Raw genomic sequence first — 17,552 nt, forward strand, 5'->3', positions numbered from 1 at the left:
TAGGAGAAGCAGCAAGTAGAGATAAGAAAAATAATGTAAAAGTGGAGATATGAAAAATAATGCAAAAGCCTATTCTATTTTCAGAAAATAGAAACTGAAAATCAGTGTGAATGTTGTTCCTGATGTATATACTCAACTCTTCTATTGCAATTGAAAGTAATCTGGACACAAACAGACTCCCTTGGAGTCAAGAGTACCCATTTTCTAAGAGCATTCTGAGCTTTCTCAAGGCCATTCCCAATCCTGACTTCCATGTCAGAAACTTGAAGGTCCATGAGACACTCATGTTTAGCTGGACATTTGTGACACTGGGGAGAGAATCTCTGCTTTGGTAGCATGGGGACATGACTTCAGTTTTCCAGAGATAAAGGATGTTTTGCTGTGTTTTGATTCACCCAGTGGGATTGAAGCCTTACCATCTGTACTTCAGGCAGTTTGCTCTCACAAGTTGCACAGTGTTTATGGTGAAGAGGATTTCCTGTGCCACACACCTGACAAATGACTTTGCCCTTTTAAATAGAGAGAAGATAGATTTCACATAGTATTTGAAAACTGTCAACAAAAAGACAAAGAAAAATACTTGATCTTAAAAAATGCTGTGGTTATTCAGCCCTGCAGATAGAGGATATTCTTCAAGTCTGGGCTGTTCCACATTTTAGTTAGGCCATGTTGCCTCTCATCACATGGGGACTATTTTTTTTTTAATTATGGTATAGTTTCCTCAGGAGATTCAGTATCAGTATCTCCAGGCCTTTGTATACTCTGGTTTCAGTTTGCTTAGTCACTATCCTCACAAAAATCAGACAGTCCAGTACCTGCATAGACAATTATTATTAATAATATAATACCATAGCACTATGAGGTGTCTTAAAAGACCTCTGGTGGTGAGTTGATCCTGGCTGAAGACCAGGTGCCCACCAAAGCCATTCTATTACTCCCCTCCTCAGCTGGACAGAGAAGAGAAAATATAATGAAAGGCTCATGAGTTTAAGGGCAGGGAGAGATCACTCACTGATTACCATCAGGGGTAAGAGAGATTCATCTTGGGCAAAGTTACTGAAGTTATTACCAATCAAATCAGAGTAGAAAAATGAGGAATCAAACCAAATCTCAAAAAAAATCGTCCCCCCCACTCCTCCCTCCTTCCTGGACTTAATTTTCCTCCTGATTCTCTGTCTCCTGCCCTCCTCAGCAGCACAGGGAAATGGGGGTTAAGGTCAGCCCATCACACACAGCCTCTGCCACTCCTTCCTTCTCAAGAGCAGTATGTCCATGTCTTTCTTGTACTGGGGAATCTTTAATCCCTTTTTCCATTCAAGCTGTTTTAAATCTCACTAACTCTTAAAGCTGTCCATGATGTAATTATACAAAGATGGCTTGGATCTAAATATTTGTAATGAAGCCATCTGTTAGAAAAATGCATGCCAGGAGTTAAATCACTATTTTTTTTTTCTTATTCTCAATTACCTTTATGCAGATGTTGTTTTGGGGTTGCAGCTGTGGAGCTATTGGTGCCTCACAGATAATGCAAGTGGGTGTATTCATTGGCACAAGATGTCTGCATTCAAGGCACGGTGCCATCTGAAGGAAAAGCCACATCACAGTTATGTTAGGGACCACAATGAGATTATTAAGGTTGTCATGAGATTTCAGTATTTTCCTAGCTGGAATCTACATCAGCAGCAAGGTCACTGGAAACATAGCAATTGTCAGCAACTGATGCTGATACTGATCCATAAAGCTCTAAGGATCATACTGAGAAAATATTAAGACATCTGGAAAGAGAATGTCAGAAAGGTATTAAGGTAATTTTCAATAAAATGAAAATGATACTATAAAATATAGTAGGACTGGCAAGGTGCTGTGGTTCTTGAGGGGACCTGTGAGAAGACTTTCTTTCTGTTTCCAAGACTAAAGTCACAATCCTGTTATTACACTGTCACCCACTTCATACAGGTAATTGAAATTCTCCTAATTATGAACCTAATCTAAGGAGGTGGTGAATCTTGGTCATTGCCAAGACCAGACAACTTTCTGATGATACAGGAAGGGAAACACACCACGGACTTGTTAGATCAGGTTATGATCTCTTGGGAAGAGCTTAGGGAAGACAGTTACACACACCACTCCAAAAACTTGGTGCATATGCCCACACATGCCACCATTTAAAGTTTCAGGTCTGGTAGTGTTATCTGACATATGCAAATAATTCATTTTTCTTTGTTTTCCTTATTAGAATACACGATACTTGAAAAAATCAATTTCACCCATTGCTGGAGAATTTCATTGGGTCCAGTGCTAAAGGTATTGAGCAGAACAAAGCAATGAGAGCAGAACTTTGAAATGAAAGTGTGAGTAGGTAACAGGTTTGCCAGCACTGACTGTGTAACTTGCAGAGGCTGCTGTTCTTTGCAAGGATGACGTGTGGATTGCTGTGATGTTTTGCTGACCTGTGTTCCTTCAGGGACTGAGAAGCACTGGAATGGCAGAGGGGGGACAGGGGATCCACATTTCTGGCAGAAGTGAGCCAAGGGCTCAGACAGGCGAGGGGCAGAACAATGTGCACATCTGAAAATAAAGCAAACTGGCTGAGCTGGGTTTAGTATTGCACTGCTGCATAATAATGAATAATCTGCAATTGGTTGTGACAGGACTTAGGCCGCTGATTTCTCAGCTATGGTGGAACACCACACTGTGCCCCAACATCCATGATGCAGAGCTCTGAACTTCAAACAGCTCTGCAAGGTAGAAAGCTCTCTGGCTACTATGGAATTTTATACTTTCCTCCTCATTGTGGGAAGTAAACAGGTCTCCTGACAGGCAGTCTGTGTCAGGCCTCACTGCTGCACCACGGGGAGCCACTGATGTAGATCACAGAACTTTTTCCATCCTGATAAGCATTAATGTTCTGTGAGACTACTCCAGTCAGCAGTGTTCACCTACAGCACTGAGGATGTACTATCATTTGAGAAGACAGTTTATCCTCTGATCCTGTGGGTGTTAGGAGTTTTTTTTTAAAGGGATGATAAGACAGCTGATAACTGACAGTTGAAAACTACATTTAAGAAACAGAATTTTTAAAGTCCTATCTAGATTATACTCTGCAGCTATGAGACAGGGTCTGTCCTTGCCTTCCTTATTTTCATAGTAGCCCACAGTATTATCAGCTTGGTTGCAAAAGGATCAGATATTTTCTAAAGGACAAAAATGTTAAAAGGAGAAGCCACTTACTTAAGGAAATCTGTTTCACTCTGGATCCTTGACACGTGTGTGCTTGCTAAGCTTTTGTGGCTAGTCACTGCAGAGGAACTTGCAAACTGAAATAGAGGTAATTCTTTATGCTTTAGTAAAGAAATATTTGCAAAATGCAGAGAAAGATAGCAAAATCAGCTAGTGATGCAATTTGAAATAAACTGCACTGAAATGCACTGCTTTGAAGAGTATCTACCATCCTTGAGTCCCCCATTAGCTGAATTAAGGACCCATGGCTTCTTCCAGTAAAAATAAATCAATGCCTTGCTTCATCCACCACAGCATTACTGAATATTGAATTTTAACTATTAACTTACCAACAAATAGCAGTAAGTATTTGCTAACTGTAGATTCAGGAATGTATTAGAAAAGAATTAGTAGGAATGCAGTCAGTGTTGATTTCCTTTGCCCGGTTTTGTCCATGCTGACAAATGTGTCCTGCCTTGGGCACTCCTATTCTAGTGCATCATTACCATTACATTTCAGTCAGGACTGTAGAATCCAGGCAAAGGCATTAACAGCTAAGAGAGATCACAAATCTTCACCTCCTCCTTTCTTTAGACCGTTGTGCTGATGACAGCCCTGCACAGTTTTCTTCAGCCTACCCCTTTACTCACCTGCAATGACTCCATTGGTTGTGCTGAGGTGGATTCCTCTCTGTGCACTGTGGCTCCCAAACCACTGGGAGGTCCTTGAGGGGATCTGTGAGAAGGCTTTCTGTCTGTTTCCAAGATTAAAATTACAATCCTGTTATTCCACTGTCACCCACTTCATGCTTCAGCTAACATGTATCTGAACAGGAATGTTACATACTCTAGCTAAGCATAATTAAAAACATATTTGGCATCTACATTTTGGGTTCAAATAAGCTGCATGGAATTACAGGAAACGAAACTAGAAGAAACCCCACACCTCTCTGGCAGAGCTGACTTTTGTGTTTTAATTTATTTACAGTTTTCTTCCTTCCTGCATGCTAAAAAAACCCCAGCTCCTAAGAGCAAATTAATGAGTAAACATTAATAAAATTACCTGCTCTAAAACAGTCCCATTGCTGTTGCCATGGAATAAAAGACTTTATCTACAGAGAAAATCTGGGTGAAGCTTTCATTTCTGCTCAGTGTATTTATTTTGGAATCTTGCTGCAAGCAAACATCAGTAAAGAAACTCTGTAAAGGATTTGCAATCCCATCAATTTAACAGCACCTTCTGGCACAAAGGGAAATACAGACAGGGCCTTGTTGAGTTGCTGAGAAATGAATGACACTTTAATATGTTTTAAGAAATCATGTGAAATGTATGGAAGGTAAATTTTGTTCTCTATTTGCAGTGTTGAGCAATCTAAACTGGAATTTCCAGAGATTGTTCTGTCTTCTGAGAGGGTTTTAAAATTACCCACATTTTACAAGTGATACAGTAGGGAAACTCCATGCTATTTTCTGCTAGAACAGAAGACTATCTCAGTTTTATAAAGTGATATTGTACCTTGAAGGTCTTGGCATGTTTCATCCCAGGCAGGCTTGATTTCCACATTCAGTCTGTTCTTCTTAGGTTTTGTAGTAAATGTTCCACCTTCCTTATTCTAAAATGTAATTCCATTAGAATTTCAAATAAAACTTTTGCTTTTGCACTAATCCTCTCTTGCTGTAGTTATTTGTTAAAATTTTAAAAGTATATGTTTAAAGTATTTATTTTCAATGGAATAATTTGGAAAGCTTAGTTGATAAATGTTTTTTTAAAATATTTGACCTCAATTAGTCATAAAATACTACGGGGAGGGGGGGAAGTGTCCCCTTGAAATTTTAATATTACAAAAAGGACCAAAGCAGCAAAGATGGGCGAACAGAGAAAATAAGATATGTGAATAAAACTGGCAGTCAAAGCCTAATCTCTAAATAATATCATATCTACAACATTTTATACTCACACAAGAGGCTACAATTTCCAAAACTTACCTGTGTGACCATATCTTTTAGGAAATTCTTGTCATCATCTTCAACAGGGAAAAGGAAGTTTGGTTGCTGGTACTCTACCACAAACACCTTTGTCACAACTGAACTCTCCCTGTAGTCCCTGAAAATCAATATTCACAAAGCTAAGAACCTGCCACAGACCTGTGTGCTTCAACAAGAAAATCACTGATGGATGTGGTTTATTAGGTGGAACATCCCTTCCAAGTTTGCCAGTCATTACTGCAGTTGGATCCTGGGCAACATTTATTTGATAAAACAACTGTCATTCTCTAATACCTATTAAATGACAGCAGTGGATTGGAATTGCTGTAAATGTCCAAACCACTCTTGCATGATTTATTGTCACTATAGTGAATCTCTGAAAATGTCTTAGTATAAACAGACTGGAAACGAGTGTTAATCTAGGCAGTGATGGCAAGAAAATAAACCTAGGCCTAGGTTTTGTGTGTTATATAATGTTGTTGTATTGCAGTGCAGACACAAGCATAGGCTGGCTGCAGGTGCTGCTAACAGGGAAAAGCAAACACAAATCTCTAAGTGGAGTGGAAGTTCCTGCTCCCTTGGAAATAAAAGATAATGCAACACAGTACAGACAGAGAATTGATGTGTCCTCTCTCTGTCTCTAAGCATGAAGTTATTTTGGACAAAGTCAGTGGTTGTACAGCAAAATCCAGATTTCTTTCAATGTATTGTATTTTTGCTTCACCCAACGTTGTACTTAAGCTGTGAGGTTCAGCATTCTGTGATCCTTTGGGAGAAACCAAGCAAATTCCTGGGAATACCAGCTTCTATAAATCCACAGAACCACTGGATGACCCCAGAAACACCAGCCTGGTTTCTCTGGTGTTTCTGATGGTCACTCTCCAAAGGAGGAGTTCTCAGGGCAGTACATCAGCTTCTCACCCACAGCTTCTGGGATCACTGGACACCCAGAGTCCAGGAGATAACATCCAAGAGATTATCCAACCACACAAAACATGGATATCCATTTTAACGGATAAAAATTATCCTGAAAAAGCCAACTCCGTGCTATTCATGAGGATCATTTAGATTGCAAACTGCCTGGGGAAAGGCTCATCTCTCACCTGCAGGGAATGGAGAGCTTTAAACACAGGCTGTGACAGGGATGCCTGTCCCTTGCCAAAACAGGACTAAAATAAACCAAAACAGGATACTCACTTTGTAACTGCCAGGGCCTTGACCATTATTCTCCCCTCTGGTAATATGATAGGACCCTTATACTCCAAAGTGTTATATGGCCCATAGCCAGGTTTCCTAGTGAGTTCTGGTTTACTTCCATCTAAAGTGTAATAAATAGAGGCCTCAGGTGTATCTGAAAGAAACGCAAAGATTAATTCCTCAGACTGTAGGCAACCTTGAAAAAACAAAGAACTCACTACTGTGCTTGATTTTTCTCACATAAAGAAAATAAAGCAGTTCCATAAGTGACTGAATGTTTGGGATCAAAACTGTTTCTCTCATGAAATATCACTTACTCAACCAAAGCAATTTCATTGTAAGCAATATTTCTGACAGCAAAGTATCTGTGAAATGATTTTGCATGCAAACATTGCAGCAGTTTGTCCATTGCAATGACAGAAAAGGTATTTTCTGCCACAGCAAAAGGTGACAATTCAAAAATTGTAATGACAATGTTGGGAGTGTGCCTAGCACATGATTCTTTCAAGCACTGTTTTTGCACTCAAAGCCAAATGCAACAGCTTAGAAGTTTGGCCTTGGAAGCAATTAAGACTGATAACACATATAATTTTTATGTCAGTAATATTGTTTGGGTGCATAAAATTACATGCAAGTGTATTTGGTGCATCAAATCTGCTGGTCAATTTTATAAGTTCCTTAAATGCACACTTCAAAAATCCTGATTAAATGTGAAAAAAAGTATAAAGGCCAAATATTTCAAATGGACACATAAGAACAGGTTTGAGGTGGAGTTAAAGCCTTTTTCATACCTGATTTTATTTCTATGAGAGTATTTGTGTCTATTTCCCGTTGAGCTTTCCCTGGAGGTGGGATTCGAAGTGGGATGATCTGAGGGGCTGAGACAGAGCCAGCTGTCATTTTTCCCAGCAGGGATCTTTAAAATAGAAAAGTAAAAGGGCAGACAATCATTTTCCTAAAAAGAAGAATGCACTCAGAAATACAGCCTTTTAGCATGACTCCTGGTCTTTGTTTCTCTTGAAGAGAGAACACTGGATTCTTTAAACCACCCTGTGACTGTGATTCTGTGTGTTTGACCTAGAACAGCTTCAGCACCTCATGTCAGGGACACATGCAAGGAGGAAGGCACAGGAATCTCCACCCTAACCATGTCAGAGGTGAAACCAGCCTCATCCCACTATTGCCACCTGAATAAGTACAGGATGCCCTGGAAAGGACTAAAGAAATCAGCTATTTCCTAAGCTTGTGCCAGTTATCATGTGAATCCAGAACATATCCATGAAACAGGTGCCAAACCTGATTTATCCTAATGTACATAGTCATTATCACGTCATGTAATTCAAGAATGAAAAATTGCATTTGGATATGACGACATTTTACAAAACAAAGATATAGTATGTACTCCAGATCTTGGGAATTGGTGCTCAGGGCCAGGAAACATGTCTGTGCTACAAGGGTTTGGTTCTGTCACCAACCCTCCAGTGCTCCAGGGACACTCCCCACCCTCTCTGGGCTATCTGTCCCAGTGCTCCTTTACGGGCTGAGGGTGAACCTTTCCCCTGGAAGTGTGGAACCTCCCGTGCCCCAGATTCTCTCTGCTTCCTCCTGTCCCATTTTTGGGCACCACCGAGCCAAGCCCGGTCCATCCTCTGACCCCACCCACCAATCCCGGGCGGATCAGCTCTGTTCCCGACCTGAGGGGGCGTTCAGCCTTTCCCTGATGCTCCCAGCCGCTATCCCAAAGCTATGCAGGCTCCTGTGGAAACCCAGGGCACCGGGAATATTCCTCTGTCTGCTCTGGGGTGCCCTGACCCCCAGGGGAGCACTGACTTTGACCCTCATTCATGGAGAAAGTTTCCTAGACTTCAAGATAGGCTAGAATCCACAAAAGTGTGAAACAGATTATAGGGAGCAGTGTAGGTGTATCATCACTTGGGTGAGAAATTTAGGTTTTGGGATTTTTAGTATGTTGTGCATGGAAGCAAGATGGAGGGCACAGGGTGTTGTCCTGAGCTTCTTCTTCGTGCTTCTTCTTCCTTCTTCTTCATGGGTTTGGGTGGCATTTTGTAATTGGGCAGAAAAGTCCTCATTGTGGGCTCTTTAAGATCAGTTATGTGATATGTGTTATACAATAATTCGTGCTAAAGGAAATTAAAACCACAGCATCTTGTGTACCAAGCCAGTGTCAGACAAATAAAGAATGGAGATTCAAACACCAGGAGGACACTCTCCAGGGATGTATATTTCAAGGGATTTTTTCATCTGACAAGACCCCAGCAGGAGGCATTTGATAGGCACTATCAGAAGTTTATGCCAGGAAGTTTTCACCTGACAGGATTCCAGGAATTATCCCCCAGTTCCAGGAATCCCGGCAGCAAAAAAGAAAAACCATGATAATATGCTAAAATATGCTAAAGAAGAGCCCCCTTCCAGAGCCCAAACGACTGTGTAAAACAGATCCCTTTGAAATGACATTTTGGAGACCCGCAGGGACTTTGGTGTGATAGAGACCAAATCCTGAGTCTCCCCAACACTGATCACCCGGCCCAGAGTCGACTCGCTTCTGGCTTTTTCCAAATTTATACTTTGACAACTTAATAAATTTCCTTACTTAGCAAATTGGAGTATTCATTTATAACAAGTTACTAGGTTAAAAAGGAAAATAAACTAAGTGTCAGTTCTTAGTCTTAAAAGACCTTGGAACAAGAGATTGTTAGCCATTTTCTGCCTTCTGATGAAAAACTGATGAACTCACAGGAATAAGACTGTTTTACTGATAAGAAATAATAAACACTTTGAGTCCGAACACGAATTATTGTCTCAATGCCTTCAACCCAAACCCCAAAAAACCAACATCTAATACCCCCACAGGCTCCCTCCGGCCTTTTGGAATCGCATCCCTGGAACGGGGACGGCCCCGCCGGCGGCCCAGCCCGCTCCAGGGCGCGGCCCCCACACCTCGCCCCGCTCCATCGCTGCTGTCTGACCCCTGCTCACCCTCTGGATCCCTCTGGATCCCGCTCGATCCCTCTCGATCCCGCCGATCCCGCTCCGTTTCCAGGGACGCCGCGCGCCGCCGCTCCCACCGCCCATTGGCCGTTGCGCGGCAACCGGCCCCGTCCGCTCCTGGCGTCGCGCATCTCTGACGTCATCTCTCCGCGCCGTAGACCGCCGTGCAATGGCGGAGGTTAAGGTGAAGCCGGAGGTGCCCGATCCTATGGACATCGAGAGCAGGTGCTGCGGGCGCCCGCAGGCAGGCATGGAGGCTGCCGGGCGGGGTTAGCTGTGTGGAGGCCACGAAGGACGGGTTTTGGGGCGGGGGGCAGCAGGCGTGGCGGGGCCTTATCGTTCAAGGCCTGAGGGGGGTGGTTCGACGCGCGAGTGTTAATGAGGAAACAGATGCTGAAGGAGAGGGTTGTTGGGGACACTGAGAGTTTCGTGCTGGGAGGTGCTTAGAGAGCAGTGGGGGTTGTGTCAGGTCACTTTCGGCTGTCCCGGGGTTTTTCTGGTCTTGGAAAGGGAAATGGTGCACAGGTGCCGAGCTGCCTGAAGAAGCAATTGATGGATACTTTTCCTCCGAGTTGTTCTTGTTACTCTCTTCTATCCTGACTCCAGTGCTGTTTGGATTTGGATTTGGATGCAGCAGAACGTGAGTTTTAAAGCTGCTTCTCTCCTCCTGCAGAATCCTTGAACTGTGTCACCAGTTCCCCCATGGCATCACGGACCAGGTGATCCAGAATGACATGCCTCACATGGAAGCCCAGCAGAGAGCTGTGGCCATCAACAGGCTGCTCTCCATGGTAGGGACAGCCCTCCTTCCCCATCTTCCTCAGCACATCCACGAGGCCCATTAGGGATGGGCAGTTAATTAGCTGGAGAGAAAAGGAGGGATGTGAGTTCTCATAGGTGGGGGTGTTCCCTGAACCCCCCACAAAATCCCAAGCTTGTGGATTGCTCTGAAGGCACACAGGAACCTGCCAAATCTGTATAAACCAAGGCTGTAACTGCAGGAAAGGATCAGCTGGCAGTGAGAGAGTGAATGTTAATGAATGCTGTTATACACACTTACACCCTTAGGCTTGTCCAGTTGCTTTCCTCTTCAAAAGAGGAAACAAGGACTTTGCCTGGCGGCTACAAGCATGCACAGCAGAATAATCTCTTTGTGTGTGAGAGAGATTCCAGTAATTTGCTTCTAAGAGTCATTGCCCATCAAAGTTGGCAGCTTTCCAGTGATGGCCACTTAGTAAAAAGCAGAACTTTGCTGCTGGAACTTGGAATTGTTCCAGAGCTCCACTGTGATTTCTGGGCTGCCGTGCAAATGAGTGCTTTGGTGGAAACTGAGAGCAAAGTGTACAAGAACTCGATGTCCCTTGTACCATGTGAAAGTCAGGAGAAGTAATAGGAGTTGTGTAGATGTTATGGGAAGGGTGAGGAACTGTTTGTTATTTCTGATAGCTGATGATAAATTGAAATTTGTCAGGGGAAAAAAATATCCTCAAGGTTGTTATTGTTTCCAGTGGTTAGAAACGTTAGTTTTAATTTTTCTTTATTTAGTTGACATTAAACAAGGTTTTTATTTTAGAATTCCAGAATATTCTTCTAAAACATCTTCTGAAACAAGCTATTTGAAGGAAAGTAAATGCATTGTGTATGCATCTCTCCTAGGGGCAGCTGGACCTTCTGAGGAGCAGTGCAGGTCTCCTGTACAGGATTAAAGATTCCCAAAATGCGAGGTAAGCCTGTGTCTGCTGGGGAAGTATGTTTGGAACACAGTTCTTGTTTAAAACAAATCAACTTCAATTCTTGTTTGAAACAAATCCAACTTCTTTCAAATTCTGGACCTTTCAAAAATCCTGATGTCTGTCTTGTTTGACAGTAAAATGAAAGGTTCTGACAATCAAGAGAAGCTGGTTTACCAAATCATAGAGGACGCAGGCAACAAAGGTACCTTAAATTATCATTGTGAATGGTACTAACTCTGTTTGCTTATGGGACCATTCCTGTCTAAAGTCACAAATGCTTGCCCAGACAATGCAAATATAAAATCTAATGTCCCATACCTGCTTGTTTTCCCCCAATCCCTTCTGTCCGTTCCTTCCCTTTTGCTAGGAGTGTCAGGCAAGCAACCCAAGCAGTGTTCTGACTTTTGGTTGGTATGTATGGAAACAAATGGTTTCTTCTATTTATTTCTGTTCACTTCTCTTTTTTTTAACAGGTATTTGGAGCAGGGACATTAGGTACAAAAGTAATCTGCCTTTAACAGAGATCAACAAGATACTGAAAAACTTGGAAAGCAAGAAATTAATTAAAGCAGTTAAATCTGTGGCAGTGAGTATTTTGTGATTTTTTTAAACAATTTCAAACAACTGCTGCATGCTTTGTATGCTTTTAACAGGGGCCTGGGGGCAGAGAAACCTCATTTTGCCTCCAGTTTGCTCTTTGACTGTGGACCAGTGTTTGACTCTCTGCCTTTAGTGTGCAGGTTTGAGGTGCAATAGATACTGGGTCCACAGGTCAGCTTCTTGCTGTCTGTCTTCAGTTACCTGGTTCTCACTGGGTCTGTAAAGCATGTGGGGGTAGAGAAGTTGGACATAGCAAAGCAGTAGCTTTTTTGTGTTCATGTGAAAGACGCTGGCTTCATCTGGTGTTCCAACACTATGTTATAAAATGATTATGAATCGAAAGGGGTTGATCTTCTCTTTATCTCTGTGTTACCTAAGGGTCAAACAGGTCAAGGATAGCTGGACTCAGGTACAGGAGTAATAAACCTCTTTTGCAGATTATCTGCTTACATGTTCCTTCCTCATGAAGGAAGGGATATGTTGTTGAGAGCTGTACATTTCCCTCCCCCAGGCATCCAAGAAGAAGGTCTACATGCTGTACAACCTGCAGCCCGACCGCTCCGTCACTGGAGGGGCCTGGTACAGTGACCAGGACTTCGAGTCTGAGTTTGTGGAGGTGTTAAATCAACAGTGTTTAAAGTTTCTGCAGAGCAAGGTGAGTGCCAAAGTCACCTGCCAGGTGCCAGACAAGGCTTAGGTTTTCCATAAATGTTGGCCATTATTGCAGCTAGATTGGCAAATCCCTACTGGACTATTATTTTTGTTGTAGTAGATGTGATGGTGTTGTATTTAATGATGGATATTTTTACACCCTGGACAAGAGGGCCTTTTATCTCTGAGGTCTAATGACAAACTGTCCTAGGTGACCCAAAATTGTGTATTCCATATCTTCTGTGTGCCAGCCTGCCCAAGAGTATTACCATCCCTAAGACCCAGCAACCCAGGAAAGAGGAACTTGTGTGTTTTATCCTGGAAGGGGAAGTGCAGGATCCCTTTAAAAACTGAAATGGACATGAGGGGAACGCCTTTGTTCTCCCTGGGTGCCTGAGGGGATTGCCTGGGGCAGGTCTTCAAGTCATACCTCATGTGAAAAATACCAATCACTTGTTTAAAAAGTTGAAAAGTTTAATAGGAATAAAATGGTTATAAAAGTAGCAATATAATTAGAGTAATAAAAATTTGGACAATTTGGATTAGGACAATATGAGACCATAGAAAGAAAGAGTTGTGGACAGACCGGGTACCTCTTTCTGGGCAAAATAAGCCCGGAAAAGGACCCACGTTAACAGAGGATTAACCCTTAAAAGCAACAGCCTGTTGCATATTCATATACCTCATCCATGATGCATAAATTCCATTCAAACACAGGATTCTGTCTGGTCAGTGTCAGCTTCTTCCTCTGAATCCTGAGGGCATCTTCAGGGCTGAATGAGGTGGGAAGAAGTTCATTTCTCCTGATAATGGGGCAATAAATTCTCTTTGAAAGATTTAGGTGTCCTGTGGCTGCTGTCTTGGTGTGAGTCCTCTCTTTAAAAAAAGTAACTTACATGGCATAGTTTATATTTTAACATTATGTTATAACCTAAAACTCTATTTAACACACTATTTAAGAGAATTAATACAGCATAACTTTCTAACATAACACATATAATATTCATTTTAATATTTGTGAAAAGCCTGTCATAAAATATGCATTTTTCACACCCAAGAAGCTGCATTTTGCAGTCCAAACCTGCTCCAGAGGGAATTTTGCAATACCTTTTCCAGCTGAGGAGCAGTCAGATGCTCTCTCCATTATTTTGCAGCCACCTGCTGTTTGTTTGTCAAGGAGGGGGTGGACCTGCTACGTCCCGGGAATTTTTTCCCAACGTTTTTGTCTGCATTGGAGCCTTTAGTCCAAAAATTGTTTGTCCAGATTTTGTTTTGCCCGTGTCCCCTTCTGATTGTTGTTTGTGGAAGCTCTGGAACCACGGAGGCTGTTATCTTTTATTTGATATTTTTTCCCTTCTGACTTCTCCCATTTTGTCTGTTTATTGGTGGAAGGAGATAACTAATTTTGGAGTCTCCACCCCATATAATTGTCTTAAACTAAGACATAAACCAGACAGCAAAGACTACAGGACCAAAAAATGTAGGAAAACTCACTGTGGTTTCTGCAGAGCACCTCATTTCGGAGAGGTTGTAAGGCAACAGTCAGTCAGGTAGCTCTGCCTAGAACACAATTGCCCCTAGTCTAAATTTTCCCTGGTTCATTAAATATGTCTGCAGATTCTAGCATTTGTCTATTCCATTACAATATATTTTTAATTGGCTCTAGGTACAGCAGAAATTTTTTTTTTTGTCAACAAAATGCCAAATGCTGATATTCCTTCTTATTAATCTGAGTTACAGTGTAAATTTTATGTCTTTTATTATAAAATTATATTTGATTGTGCACTGCATTTTCTCACATGCACTAGTTTTAAGAATGTGGCTTTAAATGCTAAACAAGTCCCAGTATGGAAAACAGGTTTTGTTTTAGAGTCTGCCTGAAACTGAACCACGAAGGAGGCTCTTGGCAGTGAGTGCTGACTCTAACCAACCTTTGCTTTTTCTCAGGCAGAGGCAGCTCGAGACAGCAAACAGAACCCCATGATACAGAGGAACAGCTCGTTTGCCTCATCCCACGAGGTGTGGAAATACATCTGTGAACTGGGCATCAGTAAGGTCAGAACAGATTAATCTCACTGCTGTTCAAATTGTCGGTGCATGATTAGCTCAGGAGGTGGCTGCTGCAAACTTGCTGAAGTTCTCATAAGTGTCTTAGCACCCCACAGCTTGTGTAGTGGAGGTGAGCTTTGTGGCTTCATTGCTTTTTCGGGAGGATCATTGATACTGCCTGGCATGCCAGAATAGCTTGTGCACATGGGTTTTCAACAGTGTGTAAAAGAATTAGCATTCACATCTGTGTTAACTGTCTCAGCTGGTTTAGATTTCATCATTTCTTTTAAGTTTACATATACACTTCAAGGAATTTTAGGGGAGGGAAAAAAAGAAGGGGAAAAATACCCACCATTACTGGTCACCATCAACAAGTACATCTTTAGCAATCTTGTCTTTTTCTTCTTTCACAATTGTTTTCCTGCAAAACTGGAACTGTATTTTGCTGATGGAGACATCTCAGGTGCACAGGGAAGTTCTTTTTAGTAAGACCAAGGCTAGTGCAAATCTGAAATGCTCAGGAGGTACTAGGTATTAGTATTTGCTTTCCTTTTGCATGTGCACAACTCCATAAAGTTCCTAGTGGGACTGGTGTCTGTTTCTGGACTAGGTTAGAACTCTATGGATATGTTACTCATGGTGTTTCCTCCTTTCCTCCTTGCAGGACTCACTGGCACACATCTTTCCTAACATCTATTTCACAAATTGTTTCTTAGGTGGAGTTGTCAATGGAAGACATTGAGACCATTTTGAACACTCTGATCTATGACGGCAAAGTGGAGATGACCATTATTGCTGCCAAGGAGGGGACAGTGGGCAGCGTGGATGGGCAGATGAGGCTGTACAGAGCTGTCAGTCCTCTCATCCAGCCCACTGGTTTGGTCAGGACACCCTGTGGACTCTGCCCTGTGAGTAACTGATTCTGTGTATCATTCTGTGTATCATTCGTGGTGCATGCAGCTCCTGAGCACAGGCCTGCAGTGGCCAGATGGCACATGGCAAGTTCTGTCAGCCTCGGGGCTGAGCCAGCTGTGCTTAAAAGCTGCCTGTGAGGAACAGGTTCTGTATTTGCTCTGAACACCTGCTCTGCCAGGTGTTTCCCACTTTCAGCCTGTCTCTTTACTGGACTCTATGTGAAAGGATGTTGTCAAGTGTAGCCTGTTCTATATAATGTTATTATATTTCTGATCCCGGGTTTGCATGTGTTTTTACCAAGCTAAATTATTTTTGTCTAGCTTTTGGTCTCCTCTCTGGACTGTGAACTGGTTTGTAGGTAAGACGTGCCAGCGTGTCCCTTTGTGGTGGGTTCTGTTTTTCTCTTCTCCCTCAGAGCTGCTATAAGACATCCTAGGTTTTGGCCTCTGTTGAACTAATGCTGATTTTCTGGGAAAGAAGCAGAAAACATGGGAGCATGTTACACAGCAAGCACCATCCAACTGGAAGCAATTACTCTTCTGACACAGGGCTTTCTTTTGCAGGTTTTTGATGATTGTCATGAAGGTGGTGAAATTTCTCCATCAAACTGTATTTATATGACAGAATGGTTGGAGTTTTAAAGTGAAACTGTAAAGTGGATTCATCCTTCACAGCCAAAGTGACAAAGCAGCTTGCTTTTTTTAAAAGCGGACTTCTAAATTTGTAAGCAACTTCAGGACGTGGAGTGACAAACCAGCCGTGTGTCAGTTGTGTGAACTATCCTGGGAGTGGACTAGAAGTGGAGTCAGTGCTGAAGATCAAGGCTGAAGTGGAAATGTAGATCCATTCTTCAATCAAAACTGGAGATGGCAACTAAGGTGGTTAATAAAACAGATTTCTAAGCAACAGTTCAAAATAAAGTTCAAACAAGGTTGAGACATTTTAGTCTTAACATTTATTAGACCTTTGCAGCTGATCAGAAAAACTTGTAACAAGTGGTATCAAGAATGAGATCCCAAATTTTGCTTTCAGATTAATGCTGCTGATAGATGTTTAAGTTCTAAAGCTGACACTTTTCTCCCACGACAGATTCTATCTAATTGAAGACTATGAATCTGATGTGGGAAAGATTCTGAATATGTCAAACAGACACTGAATATGTCAAACACTTACTGGCTCTTTATTTTTTATATATATATATATATATATATATATATATATATAGTTCTTTATTATCTTTCTTACCTGCTTATTTATCATTAAACCCTTATTTCTTATCTACATCAGTGCTTCATTTCCTGTATTGCTGCCTTCTGTATTTATTCCTTCATCATCAAATTTCTGGTGTTTTCTGCAGCTGTGTCACATACATGGATGTCTCCATTGAAATTTTGAGTAGAGGTGTTCTGGGAAGATATGTTTTCCAAAAGAGAAAGGGTTCCTCTGGCCTGATGATACAGAGAAAAATTTTATAGATTCCAGCATCCAGAGTGGCAGAGGGCTGGAATGACACACTAGGAGGCAGGGTGGGGTGCACAGGGGCTGTGCACAAGCAGGCTGGTCCCTGTACCACTTGCTGCCTGTGGCTGCAGCTGCCTCTGGCCAGGCTGAATCTCTCTACAATTACTCAGTATCTTCACAATGGTCTCCCAGCCCTGGGGAGCAATCAGGCGGTGAAGCACAACACAGGGCTTGTTGCATCTGGCTATTTTCAAATGTGCCTGGCTCAAAATAAGCCCTCTGGACACTGTGTTGGGAAGGTTGTGGAAAAGCACCTCTGTGGCTGAGTTAGCAGCATCCTGGGTAACCTGACAGAGGGTTAACATAGATTTTGGAACAGTTTACCTCATAAGGGTAAGAGATTTTACATCAGCATTTTCAATACTGTTCAGGAGTTTGCACTTTCTAAAAGCAGTCTGGATCACCTATGAAAGTGATCCATTCAAATCTTGCTTGATTTCCATTTCCCTTCTTACAGAGTGGATGGAGGACAGAGGCTAATGAGGGTGCTGTACAAAGAATAAAAAACCTCCCATGGTTCCTGTGCCATGCAGGGAGGGTATGGATGCAGAGAGAAAGGCTCCTTGTGTGGGAGCAGTTAGGTGTGTACTGGAGCAGACAATGAGCACTGATAATCTGGCAAGTCCATGGAAGGGCTCTGATTGTCCCAGTGAGGTGAGCACTGCCAGCAGGC

General features: G+C 42.3%; 2 protein-coding genes across 2 annotated transcripts in view; one reads left to right on the forward strand and one right to left on the reverse strand.

The window, feature by feature from the left end:
- DZANK1 (double zinc ribbon and ankyrin repeat domains 1) overlaps window positions 1–9,623 on the reverse strand; it is a 22,009-nt gene extending 12,386 nt beyond the window's left edge. The window contains exons 1-10 of the mRNA XM_059840813.1: window positions 9,399–9,623; window positions 7,193–7,317; window positions 6,402–6,555; window positions 5,205–5,322; window positions 4,735–4,831; window positions 3,870–3,973; window positions 3,232–3,317; window positions 2,451–2,568; window positions 1,468–1,581; window positions 417–509 (exon numbers count right to left, since the gene is read on the reverse strand). Of these exons, the coding sequence (XP_059696796.1) occupies window positions 417–509; window positions 1,468–1,581; window positions 2,451–2,568; window positions 3,232–3,317; window positions 3,870–3,973; window positions 4,735–4,831; window positions 5,205–5,322; window positions 6,402–6,555; window positions 7,193–7,317; window positions 9,399–9,553 (1,164 nt within the window). The 5' untranslated portion in view covers window positions 9,554–9,623. The remainder of the gene's footprint in view (window positions 1–416; window positions 510–1,467; window positions 1,582–2,450; window positions 2,569–3,231; window positions 3,318–3,869; window positions 3,974–4,734; window positions 4,832–5,204; window positions 5,323–6,401; window positions 6,556–7,192; window positions 7,318–9,398) is intronic.
- POLR3F (RNA polymerase III subunit F) lies at window positions 9,522–16,296 on the forward strand. The gene is made up of 9 exons (XM_059840809.1): window positions 9,522–9,635; window positions 10,084–10,201; window positions 11,067–11,134; window positions 11,278–11,345; window positions 11,617–11,729; window positions 12,255–12,398; window positions 14,342–14,449; window positions 15,160–15,351; window positions 15,922–16,296. Exons 1-9 carry the CDS (start codon window positions 9,580–9,582, stop codon window positions 15,997–15,999), a joined length of 945 nt encoding a protein of 314 aa, XP_059696792.1. The 5' UTR covers window positions 9,522–9,579; the 3' UTR covers window positions 16,000–16,296.
- Window positions 16,297–17,552: the final 1,256 nt, after the last annotated feature.

This window comes from Haemorhous mexicanus, chromosome 3 (genome assembly GCF_027477595.1).
Source record: "Haemorhous mexicanus isolate bHaeMex1 chromosome 3, bHaeMex1.pri, whole genome shotgun sequence".
Classification (NCBI taxonomy): domain Eukaryota; kingdom Metazoa; phylum Chordata; class Aves; order Passeriformes; family Fringillidae; genus Haemorhous; species Haemorhous mexicanus.

What these genes read in the sequence shown, in the direction of transcription:
- POLR3F (XM_059840809.1), top strand. Translation starts at nt 9,580, where the DNA reads ATGGCGGAGGTTAAGGTGAAGCCGGAGGTGCCCGATCCTATGGACATC. An exon ending in TAAAGTTTCTGCAGAGCAAG is followed by an intron (nt 12,399 to 14,341) that starts GTGAGTGCCAAA and finishes GCTTTTTCTCAG; the next exon opens with GCAGAGGCAGCTCGAGACAG. An exon ending in GTGAACTGGGCATCAGTAAG is followed by an intron (nt 14,450 to 15,159) that starts GTCAGAACAGAT and finishes ATTGTTTCTTAG; the next exon opens with GTGGAGTTGTCAATGGAAGA.